The 19,094-nt window shown below is 47.1% G+C and overlaps 1 protein-coding gene across 5 annotated transcripts; it reads left to right on the forward strand.

Annotated features, from left to right (window-relative positions):
• The first annotated feature begins 1,307 nt into the window (after positions 1 to 1,307).
• On the forward strand, positions 1,308 to 18,691 carry LOC126051929 (uncharacterized). Of its 5 annotated transcripts, XR_007509900.1 has the most exons (9): positions 1,308 to 2,092; positions 3,314 to 4,199; positions 5,240 to 5,276; positions 5,558 to 5,648; positions 5,753 to 9,384; positions 10,900 to 10,939; positions 11,033 to 11,160; positions 12,227 to 12,469; positions 16,524 to 18,691. XR_007509900.1 is itself a non-coding variant. In XM_049831830.1 (5 exons), the coding sequence occupies exons 1-5, from the start codon at positions 4,156 to 4,158 to the stop codon at positions 9,816 to 9,818; spliced, it is 864 nt and encodes a 287-aa protein (XP_049687787.1). In that variant the 5' UTR covers positions 4,108 to 4,155. The 5 variants fall into 5 exon arrangements, 3 of the variants coding, with proteins under 3 accessions (XP_049687787.1, XP_049687786.1, XP_049687785.1); XR_007509899.1 differs by having other exon boundaries at positions 1,308 to 4,199; XM_049831830.1 differs by lacking the exons at positions 1,308 to 2,092; positions 10,900 to 10,939; positions 11,033 to 11,160; positions 12,227 to 12,469; positions 16,524 to 18,691 and having other exon boundaries at positions 4,108 to 4,199; positions 5,240 to 5,292; positions 8,853 to 8,976; positions 9,267 to 9,818.
• Positions 18,692 to 19,094: the final 403 nt, after the last annotated feature.

Consider the following 19,094-nt stretch of genomic DNA (forward strand, 5'->3'; position numbering starts at 1 on the left):
TCATGTTTCGGGATATGATGGTTTGGGGGGTTTTTCCCCATCAAGCCTTGTCTGCTGGGACCTGAGCACTCCCAGCACCAAGTCATACTGATGAGACTTTATTGTTTCCTAAAGTGTCCAAAACAAAAAAAAACCAAGCACTAGTTAGGTAGAGGTGCAAATCCCTCCCCAAACTGCTGACCCCCTCTTTGTGTGGTTTTCTTCCTCCTGAGTTCTCAAGTGCTGCATGAGGAAAGCGAGTGTCACCTCTCTTCATCACCTTGGTGTTTTATTTCTCCTTTTATGCAGGGACTTGTCATATCTTGTAGGAGAACTGGGAAGGCGGGATAGGTTTGTGTATGAGACAAGGGCACTGTCCTCTAGTCCACAGTGCCTTTGTGCACCTCATCTCCACTCCAGCTCCTGGGATCAGTATTGCCTTTGGCAGGCTCTCGGCACTTCTGGCATTGGACTCGTTGGAAACAGGAACCTAGTAAAACAATCAGGTCTTTCTTGCAAAGTTTTGTTTTTAAACTGTTCAAACTGTCATGGTAACTTCCACAAAATAACAACCCATGCTTCTGGTGAACCTTTCGCAATGAACTTACTCAGGGCCATGCCCTGCTCAGACTCAAAGGTTATTTTAGGTTTGTGTTGGGGATTCTCTGTAGCTAAAGGTTTCCCTTATACTGCATGCTGACTTGGTACTCTCCTGCAGCACAAACTTCTTTTAAACCAGGTTGGCTGTGTGATTTACTACTTGTTAGAAAAACCTTGTGTGTTTCAGCTTGTACCTACAGAACTGAGATACATGCTGGTGATTTTTTTTCCAGGTTTTTAGATCCACAAAGAAATTGAATCCTAGAGCACAAACTGGCCATTACCTGTGCTGGTGGCTGCTTCAGCTGAGGAGGGGAAATTGGTGGGTAGCAGAGAGTGGAAGTAGCTGCCAGTCCGTGCTTTCCTGGCCTGCCTTCTGCACAAAGATGTGATAAGAGGAGAGACTTCAGAAAACATCACTTTAGTAGTGAACATCTTGGTCTGTTTCCACTCTTGGAGATGAGAATGGTTTCACTCCAGTGCCAGAAATTACACAGATTCCTGTTGTATGTGTAAACGGCTCCAGAACCTGAAGCAGGAGCTGGCTGCAGCTGCCTGCAGGATGCTCTCTTTCCGCCTGGTCAAGGGCCAGAACATGTCTGGGTTCTCCTCTGGGGTTCCTGCTCTGAGGAGCTCACTCTTTTCTACTCCTCCAGATGCTGTTGTATCGGATGGTACTGCCCTGCGGCACAACTACAAAGTGAAGTACAGCCTGACTGTGTAAGAGAATTGGTTTTTTTAATTTTTTTTTATGGTGCCTCTGTGTGTAGCCCTGTGTAAGTGATCCCAGCCGAGATGCTGTGCAGCGTGCACTGCTGTGGGTGCACACTAGAGGGTAGTGCACCCCGGCTCCCTGCCTCATGCCCCTAACAGGCTGCTGCTTGAAATCCCTTCCCTTTCCGCATGGCACAGAGTGCTAGAATCGCTCCCTATTTATACTTGCATCACAGTTTGTCTTTACAACAGGGGTGTGATACCTGTGATGTGAAAACATGGATATTCTCTCCAAACCTGCCGTGCCTGACTGGGGAGTGAATTTTTACAATTAATTCTAATTAGCTTGAGCAATCTGATCCCCTCTGTGGTTTTCCTGAGAGATCAGAGTAACTAATGGCCCAGAGACGTTCTTCAGGCTTTTTGGATGGTTAACATTTAACTGAAATTTTATGTTGAGCTTTGAAACAAATAATTTGGATTGAGCTATGTCAGAAGATTGATAGAGCACTGTAACTGCAATAGTTGATGGAAACAGCCAGTTACTGAGGCCTGTGCTAGCAGAGGAACGAGGTCTTATATAAAATTTGTGGAAAAGACGATTACTGTAGTGAAATATTTACTGCCAAACTACCTGACACCCAAAGCATGCCTAGCATCATTTCAAAACACAGCCAGGTTCCACTTGATATATTGATTTGATGTAGGATAGCTCTTTGTGGACCAAGATAAAAGGAGACCAAACAAATCAACTTGGCCAGAAAGAATATGAAGCCCCCCTGGATATCCCTCAGCAAATGTGAGTCCTCTCTATTTTGCTGGGAACTGTTTGGGTTTTAGGTGATTCTTGGCCTTCTCTCTATGCAACAGTGTAAAGGAAACCTGCCATAGGTTTAACTTCAAAGATAAATGAATTAGTTAATGTGCATGTGCAGTGCTGATTAGAATGCTTCCTGCTGAAAGCAGGGGCATGTTTTGTTCAGGAGCCTGGTTTCAGTTCGCCCTGCTGGTCTGGGTATCTGTTCTGTTGGGAGTGTGATGCTGGAGACTTTCTTGGCGTATGAGAACATCAGTTCCCAAAGGAAGGTGATGGGTTGGGCTGAAATTCCGGCTCCAGGATATTGGGGATTTATTATCTTGACTCTCTTGCAAGCACTTGAAGAAAGAAAATGGCTGAAATCCAGAGGAAATAATTTTTTTCCCAGTTTCTGTGCATTTAACTGCAATCCAAAGCAGTGGAATTTCTTAACCAACAGGGCAAAGAAAGGCGTTAGTCCAGCCTCAGAAATGGCTATGGCTTAGGCGTTGAATGAAAAGAGAGACCAGGTATGAGGGATAGCTTAGACGTTTCTCCTCCAAACCAAAAGAGGATTCCAGCAGTGAGTTCCGCGTGGGGGGAAGGGTGCAGGATGTATTCTGCCAAGACCTGTTTGATTCCTGTGCTGAACTGAAGTGGCTGCGTTTGGGAAGACGCATCACCTTCACATCTACCCTGTCTTCTTGCAGAGGTGCATGTAAAAGTTGGGTTGTCCTGAACTTCACCCTGTGGTCCCTGTGTGTCTGGCTCTGGAGCACAGGTCCCAGCAGACCAGCTCTGCCTGCTGGAGTCTTCTGTGCTGGGAGGGGTGAACTGGTCACGGCTGCCAGCTCTCTCACTGCTTCTTAGGTGATGCGGCTCTGCCTTCCTGGTGGACTGGCCAGTTCATTGCAGATGGAGAGCTGTCGGCAGTTGCCAGGGACCAGCTTTCACCTTTCAATGCTGGGCAGGCCTTGGCATAGCCATGCACAGAGGAAATGATGCTTTACAGTCATCTCCCATGCCTTAAACTTGGCTAGAATGCTTGGGCCCTTCGTGTTTTTAACCTGAAATGCTAGAAGCAGATATCAATCCCCTCTTGTTCTCCTACTTTCATGTCTCAGCCTGCTGTGCTGCCTCAAGGAAAGCTTGATTTTTGGCCAAAGCAAGGAGCAGGGCATCAGGCTTACAAGTGACTGTCTCTCCTGCCCTTCCTTCCTTCAGGGACCTTAATAATTTCAGCAGGCACAGGACTGCAGAGAAGCATCCATGGTGTTTTCATATGATGTGTCCTTTGCTGTCTCCTCTGCTGTACCTGTTCATCCCCAGACGATGGAAGGAGGACTGCTGGGGCGGCTTCCCTGGGAAGGGACAGAGGCAGTCAGTCCTAGAGAAAACAGCCTTCCTGATCTTTCTCCTTACTACCGGAATGCCTGGAGACCCACCAAATTGTTCTTGCTATGATTTCAAAGGTTGGCTACTGGGGCAATGTGTGGTGGAAGCAGGTAAATGTATCTGATGAGACTTCTGCTGTGGAGAAGCGCAAAACTGTATGGTAGGTACTAGTTCCCAATGTGCACCTTCATCTGGTGTGAGTGGGAGGTCAAACCAGGGTATGATGTGACCATCACGCTGGTTGTCCTGTTGGGAGTCCTGACCATCCTGGCTTTGTCTGTGGTTCAGCAAGTCTGTTCCTGCTTCCCTGGAGGTCCCTGAGGCTGGGATGACACCTCTGTTTGGTTTACTGCTCTTTTTGGGGGAAGGGCATGTCCTTTCACTTGGCAGATGCACAGCCTATCACTGACTAGCACTAGTTTGCTGACCTGGTGCATCAGTTCAGATGTGTTGTGAGATGTGCCTGACCTTGAAAAATCTCCTGCAGCTCACCAGGGGTGTTGCTCAGTGGATTTCTCCAGGAGGAAAGAAAAGAGGAGCGGTGGGACAGCAGCACACTCCTTGCCTGCCACACTACAACCTAGCACTTGGAAAGAAGACACTGGCATGGTTCTTGCTGATGCTGTTTCAGTGCCTTGGTGACATCTACCCAGGTCCTGCTTGGCTGGAACATGCTGAAAAACAACATGAGCATTTTACCTTACAAAATAAAAAGGTATTTTCATACTTAGCTACTACTTAGGTGCCTGATTTCCCACTGACATCCATCCAATTTAAGCATTTAAACCTTGGCCTTTTGACATGGGGCCATGTGTATCCACCCAGTGCCTTTAGGAGAAGCCTCAAAGATTCAGACATTTTCTCTCTCATGCCTTCTTTGCTCTGAAGCAGTGGGAGGACAACAAGGAAACTGGGGAGCTTGGCAGGTAGGGTATAGCTGCTCTTACGACTATTCAGAAGTCTGTCTTGCGAAGATCCCTTTGGTTGTGCTGTGGCCTCAGTAAGATCATTAGGGGTGCAGTGAGAAACTTTATTGCACCAATTTCCACCCATAAGAGGAAGCCTGTTGTTCAAAAAATGGGCTGGCTTCTGACAGCCTGCAACTCCTGCACTTCTCTGGATGAAACCTAAAGTGGTGGGGAAAAATAGCCATGAAATCATCCTCCCAGAGAGCACAGGTTGCCAACTTCTGGTTTCCAACCCATTGACACTACTTCCCAAATAGTCCCACAAAAGCCACAGCTGGGGCTCTGTTAGGCTGTGACTTAAAGCATAATAAGAGGTGGGGACCCAGCAATTGGAAGGCATTGTCATGCATCTTCACAAGACTGAACGCTCAAAAACATCTGCTTGTTGGCAGAGCACCCTGTTCTCCTTAGTGCTGTGGGCAGTGGATCCATTGGAAAAGTGGTCAGGAACAATGGGTTGTGATGCAGATGGCTGGAGGGAAGATGGACATTTAAAAGGAGCGTCTAACAAAGTCTGGAGCAGATGCTGCACAGCAGAAAATTGAATTATCACTCTCCAAGATATTTTTCTGGTGGCGTTGCTATATGGTTCAGGCTTTACAGTCACCTTTAGGTTAATTCTGATGAGTTGTGGGTGGTGGGAGTCTTGGTATATGACTTTCACTGTAAGCGAGGATCCCCTTATCCAGCTTCCCTCAAGATGAATGTCTTGCTTTGACTTTGGAAGAGTTGTATCTAGCCCAGAAAATGGAATTGACATGAAAAATCTTTTTTATTCCTTTTTCAGAATGGATGGAGATGATGGAGATCAACAGATTTTGCCTGTAGGTATATATACAGGTATTTCTAGCTGCTCTTAAATTCTATTTTAGACCTCTGTAGACTGGGGTTGTGTCTTAGTGAAAGGGAGGTGGTGTTTGGAGGTGACCAGAAGCAGGGCTGTGTGGGGCAGGAGCTGTGCCACAGCCTGTACCCAAGTTCTGGGAGTCTCTCCCAGAACCAGAGAGGAGACTGAACAATGCAGGGTGATTTAGAGAGTTTCTGGCCTTTATTGCCATTTTGATGGATGACACACAGATGCTGCTTTATGTTTGCTTTTGTACAGCAGTAACAAGTCTGTCCTGGCATACAAATGGCATTATTAATCCAGCTGTCTTTCTGGAGAGATGTCTTGATGGAGCAGCTTTTCAGGAGGAGTAAGTATTTCTGCAGTTGTCTTTGCAGCTCTGATAGATTCCTCTGTGGCCATAGAGCTCTCTGCATTCTCCAGCTTGCTTTCTCACCTTTATTTCCCTTTCAGGCTGTTATGTTAATAAGGGCTAAGCCCAGCAGGGCCCAGTGGACCCATCCAAGCTCCATCCCCATGGCTCTGAACCCAAAGACATGCTGTGGGTATCCTTGCCAGCACTCTCCCTCCACCAAAGCCAGGCTCAGCGTCAAAACCAGAGGCAAGTCAATTTCTCTGAGCCTCAGGTGGGTGTAAAACATGGATTAAGGGCAACTCCACCCAAGTTGAGGCCACTCGTTCTTGAGGACACATCAGACAGGGTTTCAGCTCTATGGTGGCTCCAGACGTTGCCATTCATGGATATCCTCTGCATTCACTGCTCTTCCACAGGTGCTTTTTTCTCTGCTTCTTGCCCTGGGGCACTTGGCACTTCTGCCATCATCCTCAGCTCCGTTGTCTTCTCTGCTGCTGTCTCTTCTCCCTTATCTGATCCCAGCAGACCAGGCAGTATGGATGGCAGAGATCTTTCCTATCTAGGTGAGGGCAGGTGCCTTAACCCTTTCCTCCAGCCGGGTTCCTGAGGGAGGCTGACACACAGTGCTTTTATGGCCAGGATAAGCAGGACTTTCAGCCTGGCCATCATTGGCGGCTTGGCTGGGCAGAGAGAGGGGTGTTGGGTGGCTGTGTGTGCTCAAGCCTTGTACTTGCCTATTGTCAATCTTCTGTGCTGGGAATTCACTTACAGAGTGCCTCCAGTTTTGTGCTGGGTTTATATGTCAGCCCCTAATAATAAGATTTTTCTGGCAGGAGACACTGATGTTGGAAAGGTTCTTACTTTCTAGGGGAATCAGATTTTAAACCTGGCTAATACCAGCCTCTGTTGTGCAAGAATGACCATCAGCAAATAGAGGAGTATACATTAGCATGTAGAGACTATGCTAAAGATAACAAGGTCAGTCCAGCTTGAAGGATAACTTCACAGAAAGCAGCTGAACCATATGTGTGGGTGGATTTTGGCCTGCTGGACCTGCAAGGGGAGTTTGATGAAAACAACAAAGCTGAACAACTGGATGCAGTGAAACCAGCTTCCTTTTCTTGCAAAACAATTGCACAAGGGGCAAAGGTATCTCACCTGGGTTTATAGACTGCTATGCTGAGATGAGTCCGTGTTGGTGCTGCTCCTGATCAGCAGGGTCTGTGCTCAGGAAACAGGAAAAGCATTAGTATTAGACCACAGCTTCTGCATCAAAGGCAGCAGCCCAGATGTGAGCGTCGGTGTCATTCTCTCCTTCTTCAGGTTCTGCAAATGTCAGTTCTATGGCAAGGAAGTAAGAAAGGTAATTCCTGTAACCAGGCATCCAGCTTGGGCCAGGCTAAACCCTTGCTGGTTCTTGTGCCATTGTCATAGAAAAAAAGTCCAGAACTCAGGAGACAATTATTATTACTTGTAGTTTTAGTATTATTTTTTTCCTTCAGAATAGCATCAGTTTGCTGTGCCACAGCTGTGTTGTCTGATCAGGGTTAACAGAATTAAAAAGTGGTGAATTGTTTATAAAATCCTAGTGATGAGTCATTGGCAATCTGATACAAAGCAATCTGATGATTAAGAATGCAAGTTTCACATTACCACTTTTCCAACCACATTTGTATTTAGAAGCAATTAAAAATCCTCAGAAGAAATATGTCTCAGAGCATCTGTTCTTTGTCTTTTATTGATTGTTGACTTGTATAAGGCTATGGAAGGTGCTGACAGATTCTGCAGTACCTCTTTTTAACTCTGAAAATCCATTTTCCAGTCCTCTGTGAAGGCTGAGATCTGCTCTCTTCTGGCTCTGTTGGCAGTTCTATTTCCATTTTCCTCTCTGGTTCCAGATCTGTTTGACTTCTTCTGAGCTTAGGAAGGAAGCACTGATGTGAATGAGAGAGGAGAGAGAGACATGTGTCTGCGGGTGATGTTTATTCCTCTGAACTGCACATGAAGTCTCATTCGAGATGTCAGAGTCACTGGGCCAGAGTCATTACTGACTTGTGAAACAAAGCCTGGGTAGCAACAACAAAACATCTGGTCCAGTAGGTCATAGCCAGATTTGTTACCAGCCCATGGCATACTCCAAAGGAGCACCGTGGGCTCTGTTTAATCTCTAATGAATAATCATATAATTACAGAGGGCTTTTTACAAGCAGGTTCCTTGAAGAGCGGCCAAAAGGCAGAGAGGGGAATCTGTTTTCCATCTTGCCTGTTGCAGCAGGATGGCATTTATGGGCTTTGGCTGGGGACAAGTGTGTACAGAGATGTGGGAAGCACCCCTGCAACTAATAGGGTCCTGCCTGGGGTATTTGCAGACACCAGACCTAGGACCTCAGATCCACCTTTACTAGCCCTGCGTCTAAGCAGAGGTACTTCCACTTGCAGTTGCTTGTGGCCTGTCTGCTACCTGGGGACGATCACTGTATCTTCTGGATGCCACAGGAATTTTGGACCATGACCCCATGGCCTGTTGTAGGAGCTGTTTGGCCTGATCTTTCAGTTTGGCCTGTGTGTATGAGGTTTGATGTTTCCAGTCCTTGACTATCCTGTTAGCTAGAAGAATCCCTGCAGCCTTTGGCCACTGTACAAGGGGACTGCAGATGACTGACTCTTCAGTGAAGCTCAGAAGTTCCTTCTAAAAAGCCAATAATTGCAACAAGTCAAACACACAGTTTAGGTCAACTCTGATTTACTGTAATGAAACAATTATCGCTGCCTTTCTGTGATACAGTTTGGAGATCATGTGAGTTCTGGGTCAATGGTGAGCCTTAGGAAGGGTGGGGTTTCCAGTTTGTTAGCCAGTTACACCATCTTCCAAGTGGAAGAATGGGGCAATGGGTGCTTCCAAGAAGCCTGAAGGAAGGTCATTGGTGTTGCAGTGTGCCCTTGCCACTGCAATGAATATAAATACTAAATGGTGCCTACCACCTCCATGCTTTGAAATCTCTTTAGCAGTAAAGAGGCCTAGATTGTCATCCAACAAAGAGGGAAATAGTCTGTGAGTAGCAGAATGACATAGTCCTGTTCTTCAGTACCTTTGCTTCAACAATATACTGCCCCAAAGAATGGGAATGCTACAGCAGTCAGGCTTGCAAGGAATGAAGGGTTCAGTGACCAGTCAAGTATTCTGGGTTTTTCTTTCAGCCCAACTAGCTGGACTGAGTGCTTTGGACAACAGAGCTTGGCCTCATTTCCACCCTGGTTTAACAAAGAAATTGCAAACCTGCACATGCTGCTGCTTCCACTGCTTCAGAATGAGATTTTATCAGTGAGTCAGTGGCTCAGCTATGTTGTCATTCCTTTGTATCTTCTTAAACTGTGAGTTGAAAGAGTTGTCCTCTGCATGGGTTTCTGCTCACCAAAACTGGGGCAGACTGCTTTGTACCCCAGAGCCTGCTTTTCATTTCCTTCTGTTCTTCAGAGCCTGCCCAAATTCCAGGCTCTCTGATACCATCTCAGGCCCTGCTTCCTTCTCACTTCAGGCTTGGGGAACGTTTTTCCATGCTACTTTTTTCACACAGGCTTCATCCATATTTTACTTACTTGTCATTTTTGTAGAGATGGCTGAAAACAGCGGTAGAGAGAAACGATGTATTCGAGGAGAGTTGGCTCTTAATTAAAACCATTTGCAGAACAATGGACAACTTGAGAAGCAGATCAAGGCTCTGGTCTGCAGGTAAGGTCTGTTTAAGCACTCAGGTGCCTACATTATGCTATAGTCTTGTATACACATTTTATTGGCATATCTGTTTTGTACTGATGACTACCAAAATGTGCAACAGCCCAGTTAGTTGCTGCAAACCCTTAGGAGTCCCCAGTGAGTTTGCTAGCTGCTTCTTGACTCTACTAAGAGTATTTGCACAAATTGAAGGACCCATGCAGGTGCTTCTGCTCCCATCAAACCTCTCCAGGACAACGCTGAGGCTGTGCCCTTGGGCTGAATTTATGCATCAGTGCAGGCTGGGGGGCAGAGGGGAAACACCCACAGCTTCACGGGGGGGTGTCGGGGTGCCCTGCTGCTGGGGGGAATCCTGTACCCCCATACCCCACAGCTGCCAGAGGTGCCCCTCAGCACCACGGCTAGCTCCTGCCCTCCCAATTGGGCTTTAATCACTCTAAAATCAGCTTTTCCAGTTCCTTTTTTTGGAATAATTTGTCAAAGAACTTGCTGCTTGTGACTAGTCACTGGGCTGTTTGGAAACCAACTGCCCTGTTAAGAGCTGTTGGCTCTGGCAATAACTCACAGGTTGTTGGCTTTTCTACCTTACATAGTATTAAGGATGAATTGGTGACTTTTTTTGACAAAAAATTGCGTGTTAAAGTTCAGATAAGTTTTTTTAAGACTCAAGAGGACTTTCAGACATAGGCAATGTTTGCTTGAGTATTGAGGATGGTAAAAGAGCAGAAGGGGGGCAGAGGCAGTCTGCAGTCTGTTGGGATTTTAAAAGGAGCATTAGTCAATCAAGCTGTACTGTTCAGCAACAAGCAGATTTTTTAAATGATTTTGTATTCATAAGATGAAGCACCTAATACAAAACTAGAAGTAAGTTGTAATGAGTTATCCTGCAACTCTTACCCCAGTAATATCTCTCTTTGATTTTGTGTAAAAAGCTGCTCTCCACCAGAACAGAGGAGTCACGTTGTCTTTACTCATTAAAAATTGCATATGTATAAAATATCAGTGTTGTCTTTAGTCTAAAATCCCTCACTACATATGACTTGTACCATACATCAGAACCCATCTCCCGCAGCCTGGCAACTGTCTCTGTTGCTATAGGAACGGCTCCACTATCCTTTCATGGAGAACCTCAAGTATTCCCATTTTCGTAGCTGCTAGAACACCTCCAGTCCTTGCTTGTTTCATTCACTTGCTCACTCCCATCCATGAGATCTTCTCCTCCCAATTTAGAGAGTTACTCAGCACTTCTGGACTCCTAAATGAAAGAACATTACTTAGCTGAAGGAAAGTCACACATTACTTTGAGGTGCATGTTTGACTGGATCGTTGGTACTGCTGTTGGATTTGTTTGTTATGCAGACATACTGGGCAATTAGCATCCCCTAATGTGCATTACGTTTGTACTTAACAGAAAACTATCAAAATCCCTGGCTTCTGCACACTTGTCTGCAGTTATATACCAAAGGGCAAAAGTTTCTGAGAAACATCTAACTTCAAGTGTTAAACCCACAGGTAATGTCACCTGAGTTAGCTGAGAAGCAGCTTCCTGATGGTAAGTTTATTGTGAGATTGTGTATTATGTGGCTGTCACACCTATCCTTGAAGAATTGCACTGACCAGTGTGTTGAACCCCGCTTCATGTTAGAGAGCAAGCCCAGCGGTCCCTGTGTTTGTGTAGGAGCTGTGGAGTTGAAGATCATGAGGGTCACTGGATTTGCTGCTCATGTGGGCCGCCTTTTCTGCACTGAATTGGCACAGCTCCATTAAGCAAAGGTAGGTTGTTCAATCTGCCTTGCTTCTAGATGATCCTGGTATTTAAATAATTGAGGATTTACTGTTTCACTTATGGAAGGATTTCTCTGGAATAACATGAATTTCATGTAAGACGGTCTTAAAAAAACAAGGTAGATACTGATAAGGCTTGATTTTAAACGATGAGAAAAGGGCTTTTGTTGTTGTTGTTGTTGTTCAATTTATACAGGTTTCTAAACAAGACTGGGCTATGCTTTTATCCTGCTAGAAATACCAGGCACATGTACTGCATTGTGTCCTGGGGCTCTTCATGGGGGATGGAAGGGCAAGGCCAAGGGGATCTGGTGTCACAACCAGATCTCAGTCGAGCAAGACCCTATGCTGCTAAACAGAAAGAGGTAGAGAGTTTGGGAGAGGAGTTGTAGTGTGGAAAAGACTGGAAGCTGAGGCACCAGGGTTTTCCTGCACACCAGGTACCCCACCAGATCTTTACCAAAGGGAAAACAGCAGCTGAAGATTTAGGTACAGAATAATAACAAGGGGAACAAAATACAAGTGTGAGAAAAGCAAGAAGAAGAAAAGATTTCTCAGCTGCAGAGTACTCAGTAACACTCCCAGTCAACATTGGCTCAGTGCAGCCCAAAATCCTGAGACACTGGGAAGAGACAGCTCGGAGATTCCCTAGTCATTGACTGGGGTTTTTAATTTATTCTTTGCAGCCAGACAGTGCTCCCGTTGCCGGCTTACGGGCACAGCAGCCAACTCTACCCCCCCCCGCCGCAGCTGCCAATCAAAGGGGCGCTGCCGAAGCGGGGCTGCTCCTGCAATAAAAGTGTAGGAAGCTCATGGCTGCAGAGTAATGCAGACAAAGCATGAGTGAGAGGGAGACAAAAGGGATGGAGTCCCAGAAGATGTGATCCACCCTGTTAAAGGAAACGTCCGTAGCCTCTGCAGCTGTGTTTATGCTGCTTCACGCAATAAGCACCAGCCTCTCATTCCCCCGGGAGATTTTTACAGCATTAATTCACTCTGCACAAAACCCAGCCTGCAAGGCTCCTCTTCAGCAGCGACCTTTTCATCCCTCCAGCTCCCCCCGTTTCTGAGAACCCTGCCCGCAGGAGCTGCATCCCTCCGGCTGACCTCCCATTGCTCTCGATCAAATGTCACCTGTACCTGATGAAGCAGACCCCGAAGTGCCGCGAATGGATCCCAGGATTCTTATTTTCCTTCTCTACGTGATGATCCTTCATGAGCTGGTGAGTGGCTGGATGGAGTACCAGAAGCAGATAGCCAAACCAAAGAAGCAGGCGGGTCCAGTTTGGTCTTCTAGGTGAGTTAATGCCTATTAAGTTTCCAAAAGGTGAATAGCTCAGGTATGTTTTCACGGGGAAGATTGCCTTTTGTGTACGTACATTGGTCCTTATAGACGTGTGCATCATCTGTTGTGTATTAATGCACAGAGGTAGGATTAAGGTCTGTTAATCTTTTGAGCCCGTATTGTCTGAATGTACTGTGCATTTGACACGCTCGCAGATAAATATGCTTGTGATTTGGGGGGGGGGGGGGGGCAGGAAATGTGCTGTAACTCAGCATATTTCATGTGACTCAGGCTCCCAATCAACATACCTGTAAGAGAAAAATGTAGGTAGCACAAGGAGATGCTTCATGCATGATATTCCTCAATGAGGCACAAACCTCTAGAGACTCTTCACAATCGGAGTATTTCACGTTAAATCACTAGCGTGCATGTCACTATCTCGCCGTCTCCTCCCACTCTCTGGGCTGTGCCCACTACACTAATCCCTTCCTTGTTTTCAGCCCAACAACAATGAGATGGAGAAATAAGGATGTAAAAGAAAAACGCCCCATGTCCTTAAAATTGAGATATGTTTCTGCAAATAATGTTTACATCTTGTTCACTTGTAGTAGTGTTTGGGGTAATGGTTGTCTTAATTTGGTTGGGGTCTTATAATGAAAGATATCTTGATAGCTATCCATCGGCCACATGATTAGATACTCAAACCCTGGGACACAAAATTCACCTCCTGCCAGATCTCAGACAATGGCACACCAACACCTCGTAGCTTTGGAACTGAAAAGATGCCTCTGACCCAGTTTCCTCTAGGTCTGACAGCTGCAGTACGAGCACGCAGAGCTCACAGCTCACTCCTTATCCTAATCCTCTGACGTACAGCAATCCCAGCCGCAGTTACAGCCCCACTGTGCTTGGTGCTGCACATACACACCCCGAAGGTGTCTCCACAGACGAGACCACCAAGAGAAAGCAGTGGTGCCAGGATGCAGCCATGGCTTGCTGAAGATCAGTAGCCAGCAGATATCATTCTCTTCGTCTGCAGTTCAGGGATAAATTCACTGGCTGAATTTCCAGACCAGCAAATCTGAACTGCACCTTGCACTGTCTAGTTGTACAAGTAAAATGATTAGCACTGGGAATGCAGCCATAGGGGGAAGCAGCTCCTGTGCAGAAATAGCTTGAAAGTGTTGGGGTTGGCTGGATTATAATTGAGGTTAGAGGCAGACTTCCTCGCTGTCTTCAGGGAGGAGTGCAGGGAGGCATTGGACAATAACTTGTACTTTGGTCTGAGGTACCCCAATACTAGCAAAAGCATGCAATGCAGAAAACCTAATGGAATAATTTTATTTACTAGAGGCTACCAAACAACTTGCATCAAGCAACCAGGATAGTGTAAATATTTTTATTTATTTTTTTAAGAGAACCTAAGGGAATTAGGTACCCCATCAAACCCAAAAATCTCTAGGGGCTGCCATCTAACCCAGCCTCATTTGGGGAGGTGGGACCAAGCTGGATGATTTGTGCAGGGCCCCACATCCTGGGGGCATCCCAGCTGTCTCCATCAGAGCTGAGCACGCAGCCCACTCTGCCTGCTGTCACAGCAGGCTTTGCCCAGCCTGTCCCTGCCCTAACGCCCACTCCTGCTGCTCCTCTAGCTGACTCCAGCCAGTTTGGGATAGCAGAGCCACCAAGTCTGTGTGTGTCACATGGATCATTCGCAGATTGCACCATAAACAGGTGAAGATCTGTGGCTTGGAGAACTGAAAAATTACAGGATGAACTGGGATCCTCTTAGTGGAATTAAGATTGTCCTGCATGGACACCCTGTTTCTGATGTAGCCTGGGCTTATACACCCCTGTTGCAGTAATGCTGAAGCTTTCTTGAGTGATGAGGCCATGTTTCCCAGTGCTCAGAGAGCAGCTGGAGCCAGATGTTCACCCTTCAGTATGGGCTTGGGCTTAGAAAATGCTCAGGAATGGTTGTGACATCTGTAGCCTGGCTCTCCAAAGAGTTTGAGCCATGGCTCAGCAGTGCAAGAAAGCTTCCTCATGCCTTGCGTCAGGTCAGGAGCACCACAGCACAAAGACAGCTCAAAAGTGAGGTTCACACCAGTTGGATTAATGCTGGACCAGGTACCATCTGGCCATGGCAGCCTGGCCCAAGAATCACTTGTCCTCCTGCAGCTTCTACGGCGCCAGCATGAGAGCAGAAAGCAAGCTGCAATATCAGCTTTGATTTAATTGACAGTAAGTGACTGTACGCCCACACCTGCACCACATTGAACGTATGGATCTGGGGCAGCCAGCCGAGCTCAGCCCTGGTGTCAGCAGCGGAGTGTGATGGCTGCTCCCCCTGTGCACACAGCCGTTGAGCCGCCTCTCGCTGCTGGGTACCATCTCCAGCTGGGAGGAATGGGAGTGAGGGGCTGGTGCAATCCAAGGTCCCAGGATTACTGACTTTTAGGAAGGATTTGCAGACATTGCCAAGGAAGTCACCCAAAACCTTCCTGTAAGAGCTTAAACCTGAGATGACAGCAAGGCAGACCTCCTTGGAAGAGATGGATGTAAGGCCACCTCGCTTCCCAGCACAGCCTGGAATCACGCCAGCACTGTAGAGGTGAAGCTTCACCTCCTGCCACAGGGCCTGAGCTGCCACCTCCCCAGCCTGTTTGTTAAAAGTAATTAACTTGAAAACCAATTAGAAAATTAAGTTATAAAGCAGAAAGCTAATTAGGACATGAGAAAACTGTCTCTTGACTGTACCCTCAGCACAGGCAGGGATTTCAGGGCTCTTCCTCCTTTTGTGGATGTTGAATAGTAACAAGCTGTGTTGTAAAGCAGCTTTTTCTCACATTCACAGCTTTTCCCCAGCTCTGTCTTCCTCCGCTCCTGGAGTGGCTGGCGGCTCCCCCACTCCCTGCCTCCATTCATCAGCCACTTCTGGCATCCCACATCAATTCTGCTCTCCACCAGCCTTTCCTCACTGTCCCCTTCTATTGCTTAAAGGCATGGGGAGAAGTGATATCTGGATGATTTTTATTGACAAAGCCACTGGAGATCACAGGAGGAACATCTCTGAGCAGGACCTAGAAAGAGGAGAGATCTCAAATCGCCAGCCCCAGTGATCACCATTGCACCACTCTTTTTGCAGTGATGGGGAGGGGACGTGCTTCACCCCATATGAATTTCACTGCAAATTCCTACTAACACTGTTGTGCTCCACATCACCCTCTGCACTGGCAGGAGAATGTGCACGTTCACTATGCCAGTCTTTTGCAATCTTTGCAAAAGCTAGGTATAAAAATGGGTAGTGAAGGTGTTAGCCAGGAGGAAGGAAAGAAAAGCCTGAGGCACAACACCTAGGGACAGTAGAAATGCCCAGGGCAAATGGGCCAGAGCATTAAGTCGTCCCAGAAGAGCCCTAGGTGAACACAGCCCCACTGCTTCTGCAGCTGAGCCAGCTCTGCTAGACTGTCCTGGGCGTCTCCACATGTGATGTGGTTGATCATAGTATAGTTAGTTCATGGCATGGTTGGTTCCCACCCTGGATAACCCCCTGAGAGAATGCAGACTGTAACAAGGGTGGCAAAAGCCTAAAGAAGTGCTAGGTGTGCATGATGTTTGGTTTAGTAGTTTTAAGGAAAACTGCTCAAAGGTATTTGAAGTGGAAGTTTTGAAGAGCCCAGGGGCTTGGTTTCAGTGACCCATCTGGCCAGAGGGGACCATCCTCAGGGCTCTGACAGGCTATTTATGGGCTCCTGAGCTTATATTTCTGCACTTGTGGTTTAGCAGCTGTTTCCAAGACCTCCAGTAGCTGGGACAGGGAGAGTGCCCACTGCCACTTCAGGTGCATAGGAGAGGCTCACCCTGGGTCTCTGCAGTCCAGGCACCTTGAGCATCAGGGGCTGCAGCAGGATCCAGCACTGGTCCTTCTCTTGGCAGCAGTGGTGGTGAATCCTGTTCTGCTGACCAAAATTCCCTGTTCTTTTAGGACCTTCTGCTAGATGCAGGAGATGTTCCCCAGATCTGAACCACACCAGTAATGATCTCTCGCTTTGTTCCTCACTAGCAACACCACCAGATCCAACCACTCCAGCTTCTCCAGGCCTCTGGTCCACTCAGTGCGCAGGGAGAGGTACAGGGACTGGAGGAAACCGGGGCGGATCATCCGGAAAGCGTGAGGATGCATCTGTTGGGGAGCATGGGGAGAGATTACTGAGCCAGAGGCAACCATCCCTCATGAGGTCTGCACCAACTTACCACCTGTCAGCAGCAGCTGGCATGAGAGCATCCACCAGGCACTGTGATCTGCAACCTGCAGCTTTCTCCTTTGCACTAAGGCTGGCACGGCCGAGAAGGAACCAGCCCCTTCCTCCTGGGAACCTGTCCCTGCGTGGTGAGGAGCCAGGGTGGAGACAACTCAGCCAGCAGCGGGATCGCTGGAGGTGGGACTAGGCTTTTGCCACCCAACACAGTGAAGTGACTTTTCTTTCTTCTTCCCAAAGCGTCAAGTAGATGGAGAGTAGATTTCTTGGGGGAAGAATGAAATTTGCTCCTGCATGGGCAATCCTGGGAAGCCTCCAAATGGTTTCAGTCTCCTCTCCTTCCTCCCAGGGACTGCGTGGCTGGTAAGCAGCATTTCCCAAAGTGACTGGAAAGTCTTTGGTGTCCAGTTTGTCACCATTCCCACGAGAACTTGCCTCCACTGGGGCACCCAGAAGTCACAACACTTTGGAAATGCTGGCTCCCTGTTAAGTCTCATTCACTGGTAGTCTGTACATTTTTTTCTGCTTTTCTTTACCTTTGTTAAATGAGTTACTCCAAGGTGAAAGGAGAAAGCGCCCTGAACCAGTGATGCAGAGTTACGCCACCAAATGCAATTTACTGCAATAACCTTGTAATTAGATTTCTTTGGAGCATTCCCAGCAGTTGAGCCAAATATAAGAGTGACTTTCTAATGAGCAGATAGATGGGAAAGGAATACAATATTGCTCTTTTATTAAAGTCTGTGATTTAGGCATAAAATCAGATTTTTAGAGGCAAAAGTCAGTTGTCGCATCCACATAGCAGTTGTATGCAGGATGGGAATTGCTGAGCGCAGGAGAGATTCTGACACTGAGCTCCTAACAGCAAATGTCCATGGTCAAACTGCCTGCCTTATTTGCTGAACAAAATGTTTGGCTCAAAAGCAGCCTGTTTTTCTCGTTGCCAACCATTTATAAACTGGACTCAGGCTCACAGACGCATTATCCAGAAGTAGATAGGGAAGGGAGTTGGAATAGATTATGCATTCATTATCCAGAGGTAGCCACCAGATACATTTGCGCATTTGTCTGCTGCTCCGTTGTTTGCAAATTGTTCCTGTCGGTTAACACTGTGTTTGTTCAGTCACCCACGGCAGGAGTCACCTGGCCCAAGGTAGAGCTCTGCACCTGAGCTAGGCATCCAGACCCCTGTGCTGCAAAGAGGGGCACGTGAGGGGCTGTGATCCATCTCCTCCAAAGTTAAACATCAAGAGCAAGCTAGCTGAACCATGCTTTTGAAGTGCCCCATCCTCTATTCCAGGCAGGCTGGATAAGAAACTCAGATGTCAACCTCTACTTTTAGGGGAGATGAAGTTTTTGCCTTGGAAGGTTAAGTTCATGCCTTGTGTTTGGATATTTTTGAAAAAGGAGATAGGAGTAGCAGTTAACACTTTCTGCACATTTCAAAGCATAAACTCTCTGCAAAGATGTGCCTCTGCTCTGTGACACTGTGGCTATTTTCTGAGGCATCCACTGCCTATCCTAATACATGCAGGTACATCCACAAGTAACAGAGCAACAAATGGAGAAGGTGTCAGGAGGAAAAATACTCAAAAAGTGTTTCTGGGTGGTGGGGGACTTTGCTTTCCTAGAGTTGAGTCTGCCCTGGTCTTATGGGGGATGTGCAGCTGGATGTTCTCCCTGCTCTTCTGCTAGAGTGTGTGTGAATTTGCTGGGAGCACTTGCTATTCAAAAAGTGTTTACATTAATTACTGAAGTGGTGCTGGATAGGACTGGCCTCACTGTACAAGCTGGGCTCCCAGCCTCAATGGGACAGATGGACCTGAGCAAGGACAGGTGGACCTGAATGGGGCAGGCAGATGTCCTGACTGCTGCACCCTTAAGGAGTGGTGAAGGGACAGGAACGCCTTGCTCTGCTGATCATATGCTGGATTTAGCACCATAAATATCGTCGTGTTTACTTCCAATAAACTCTTTTACATACATGGTGTTTAGATTGTCTCCGTTCTCATTCAGGCCTTGCATCTCTACTGGTTTTGGCTTTCCCAGCCTGGGAGCCAGCAACAGCGGTGGCTGGAAGCCACCCCAAAGGGATAGCTGGTGGTGTAAGGGGTGATCCAGTAGGGCTAAAAGCATCTTTGATGCTGAATTTATAGCACAAATGTTTGTTCTCTCATCCTTTATGCAGATGAACATGTGACCGCAAACCAGAGTCTTGTTTCAGATGGTTGTAGGCTTTGCTTTTTTTTTTTTTTTTTTTTTTTCCAAATATTCAAGTTGCTCTGCAGCTCTGTTGGATAAAGTCCTGCCCAAGAAATGTACCTCGTAGCGGGAGCCGACGATGGCAGAGAGCTTGGGATCCACCAATCTTCAGT

This window comes from Accipiter gentilis, chromosome 29 (assembly GCF_929443795.1).
Source record: "Accipiter gentilis chromosome 29, bAccGen1.1, whole genome shotgun sequence".
NCBI lineage: Eukaryota > Metazoa > Chordata > Aves > Accipitriformes > Accipitridae > Astur > Astur gentilis.

What these genes read in the sequence shown, in the direction of transcription:
- LOC126051929 (XM_049831828.1), top strand. Translation starts at nt 5,157, where the DNA reads ATGTCTTGCTTTGACTTTGGAAGAGTTGTATCTAGCCCAGAAAATGGA. An exon ending in GCCTGTAGGTATATATACAG is followed by an intron (nt 5,293 to 5,557) that starts GTATTTCTAGCT and finishes GCTTTTGTACAG; the next exon opens with CAGTAACAAGTCTGTCCTGG. An exon ending in GGAGCAGCTTTTCAGGAGGA is followed by an intron (nt 5,649 to 8,852) that starts GTAAGTATTTCT and finishes TTTTTCTTTCAG; the next exon opens with CCCAACTAGCTGGACTGAGT.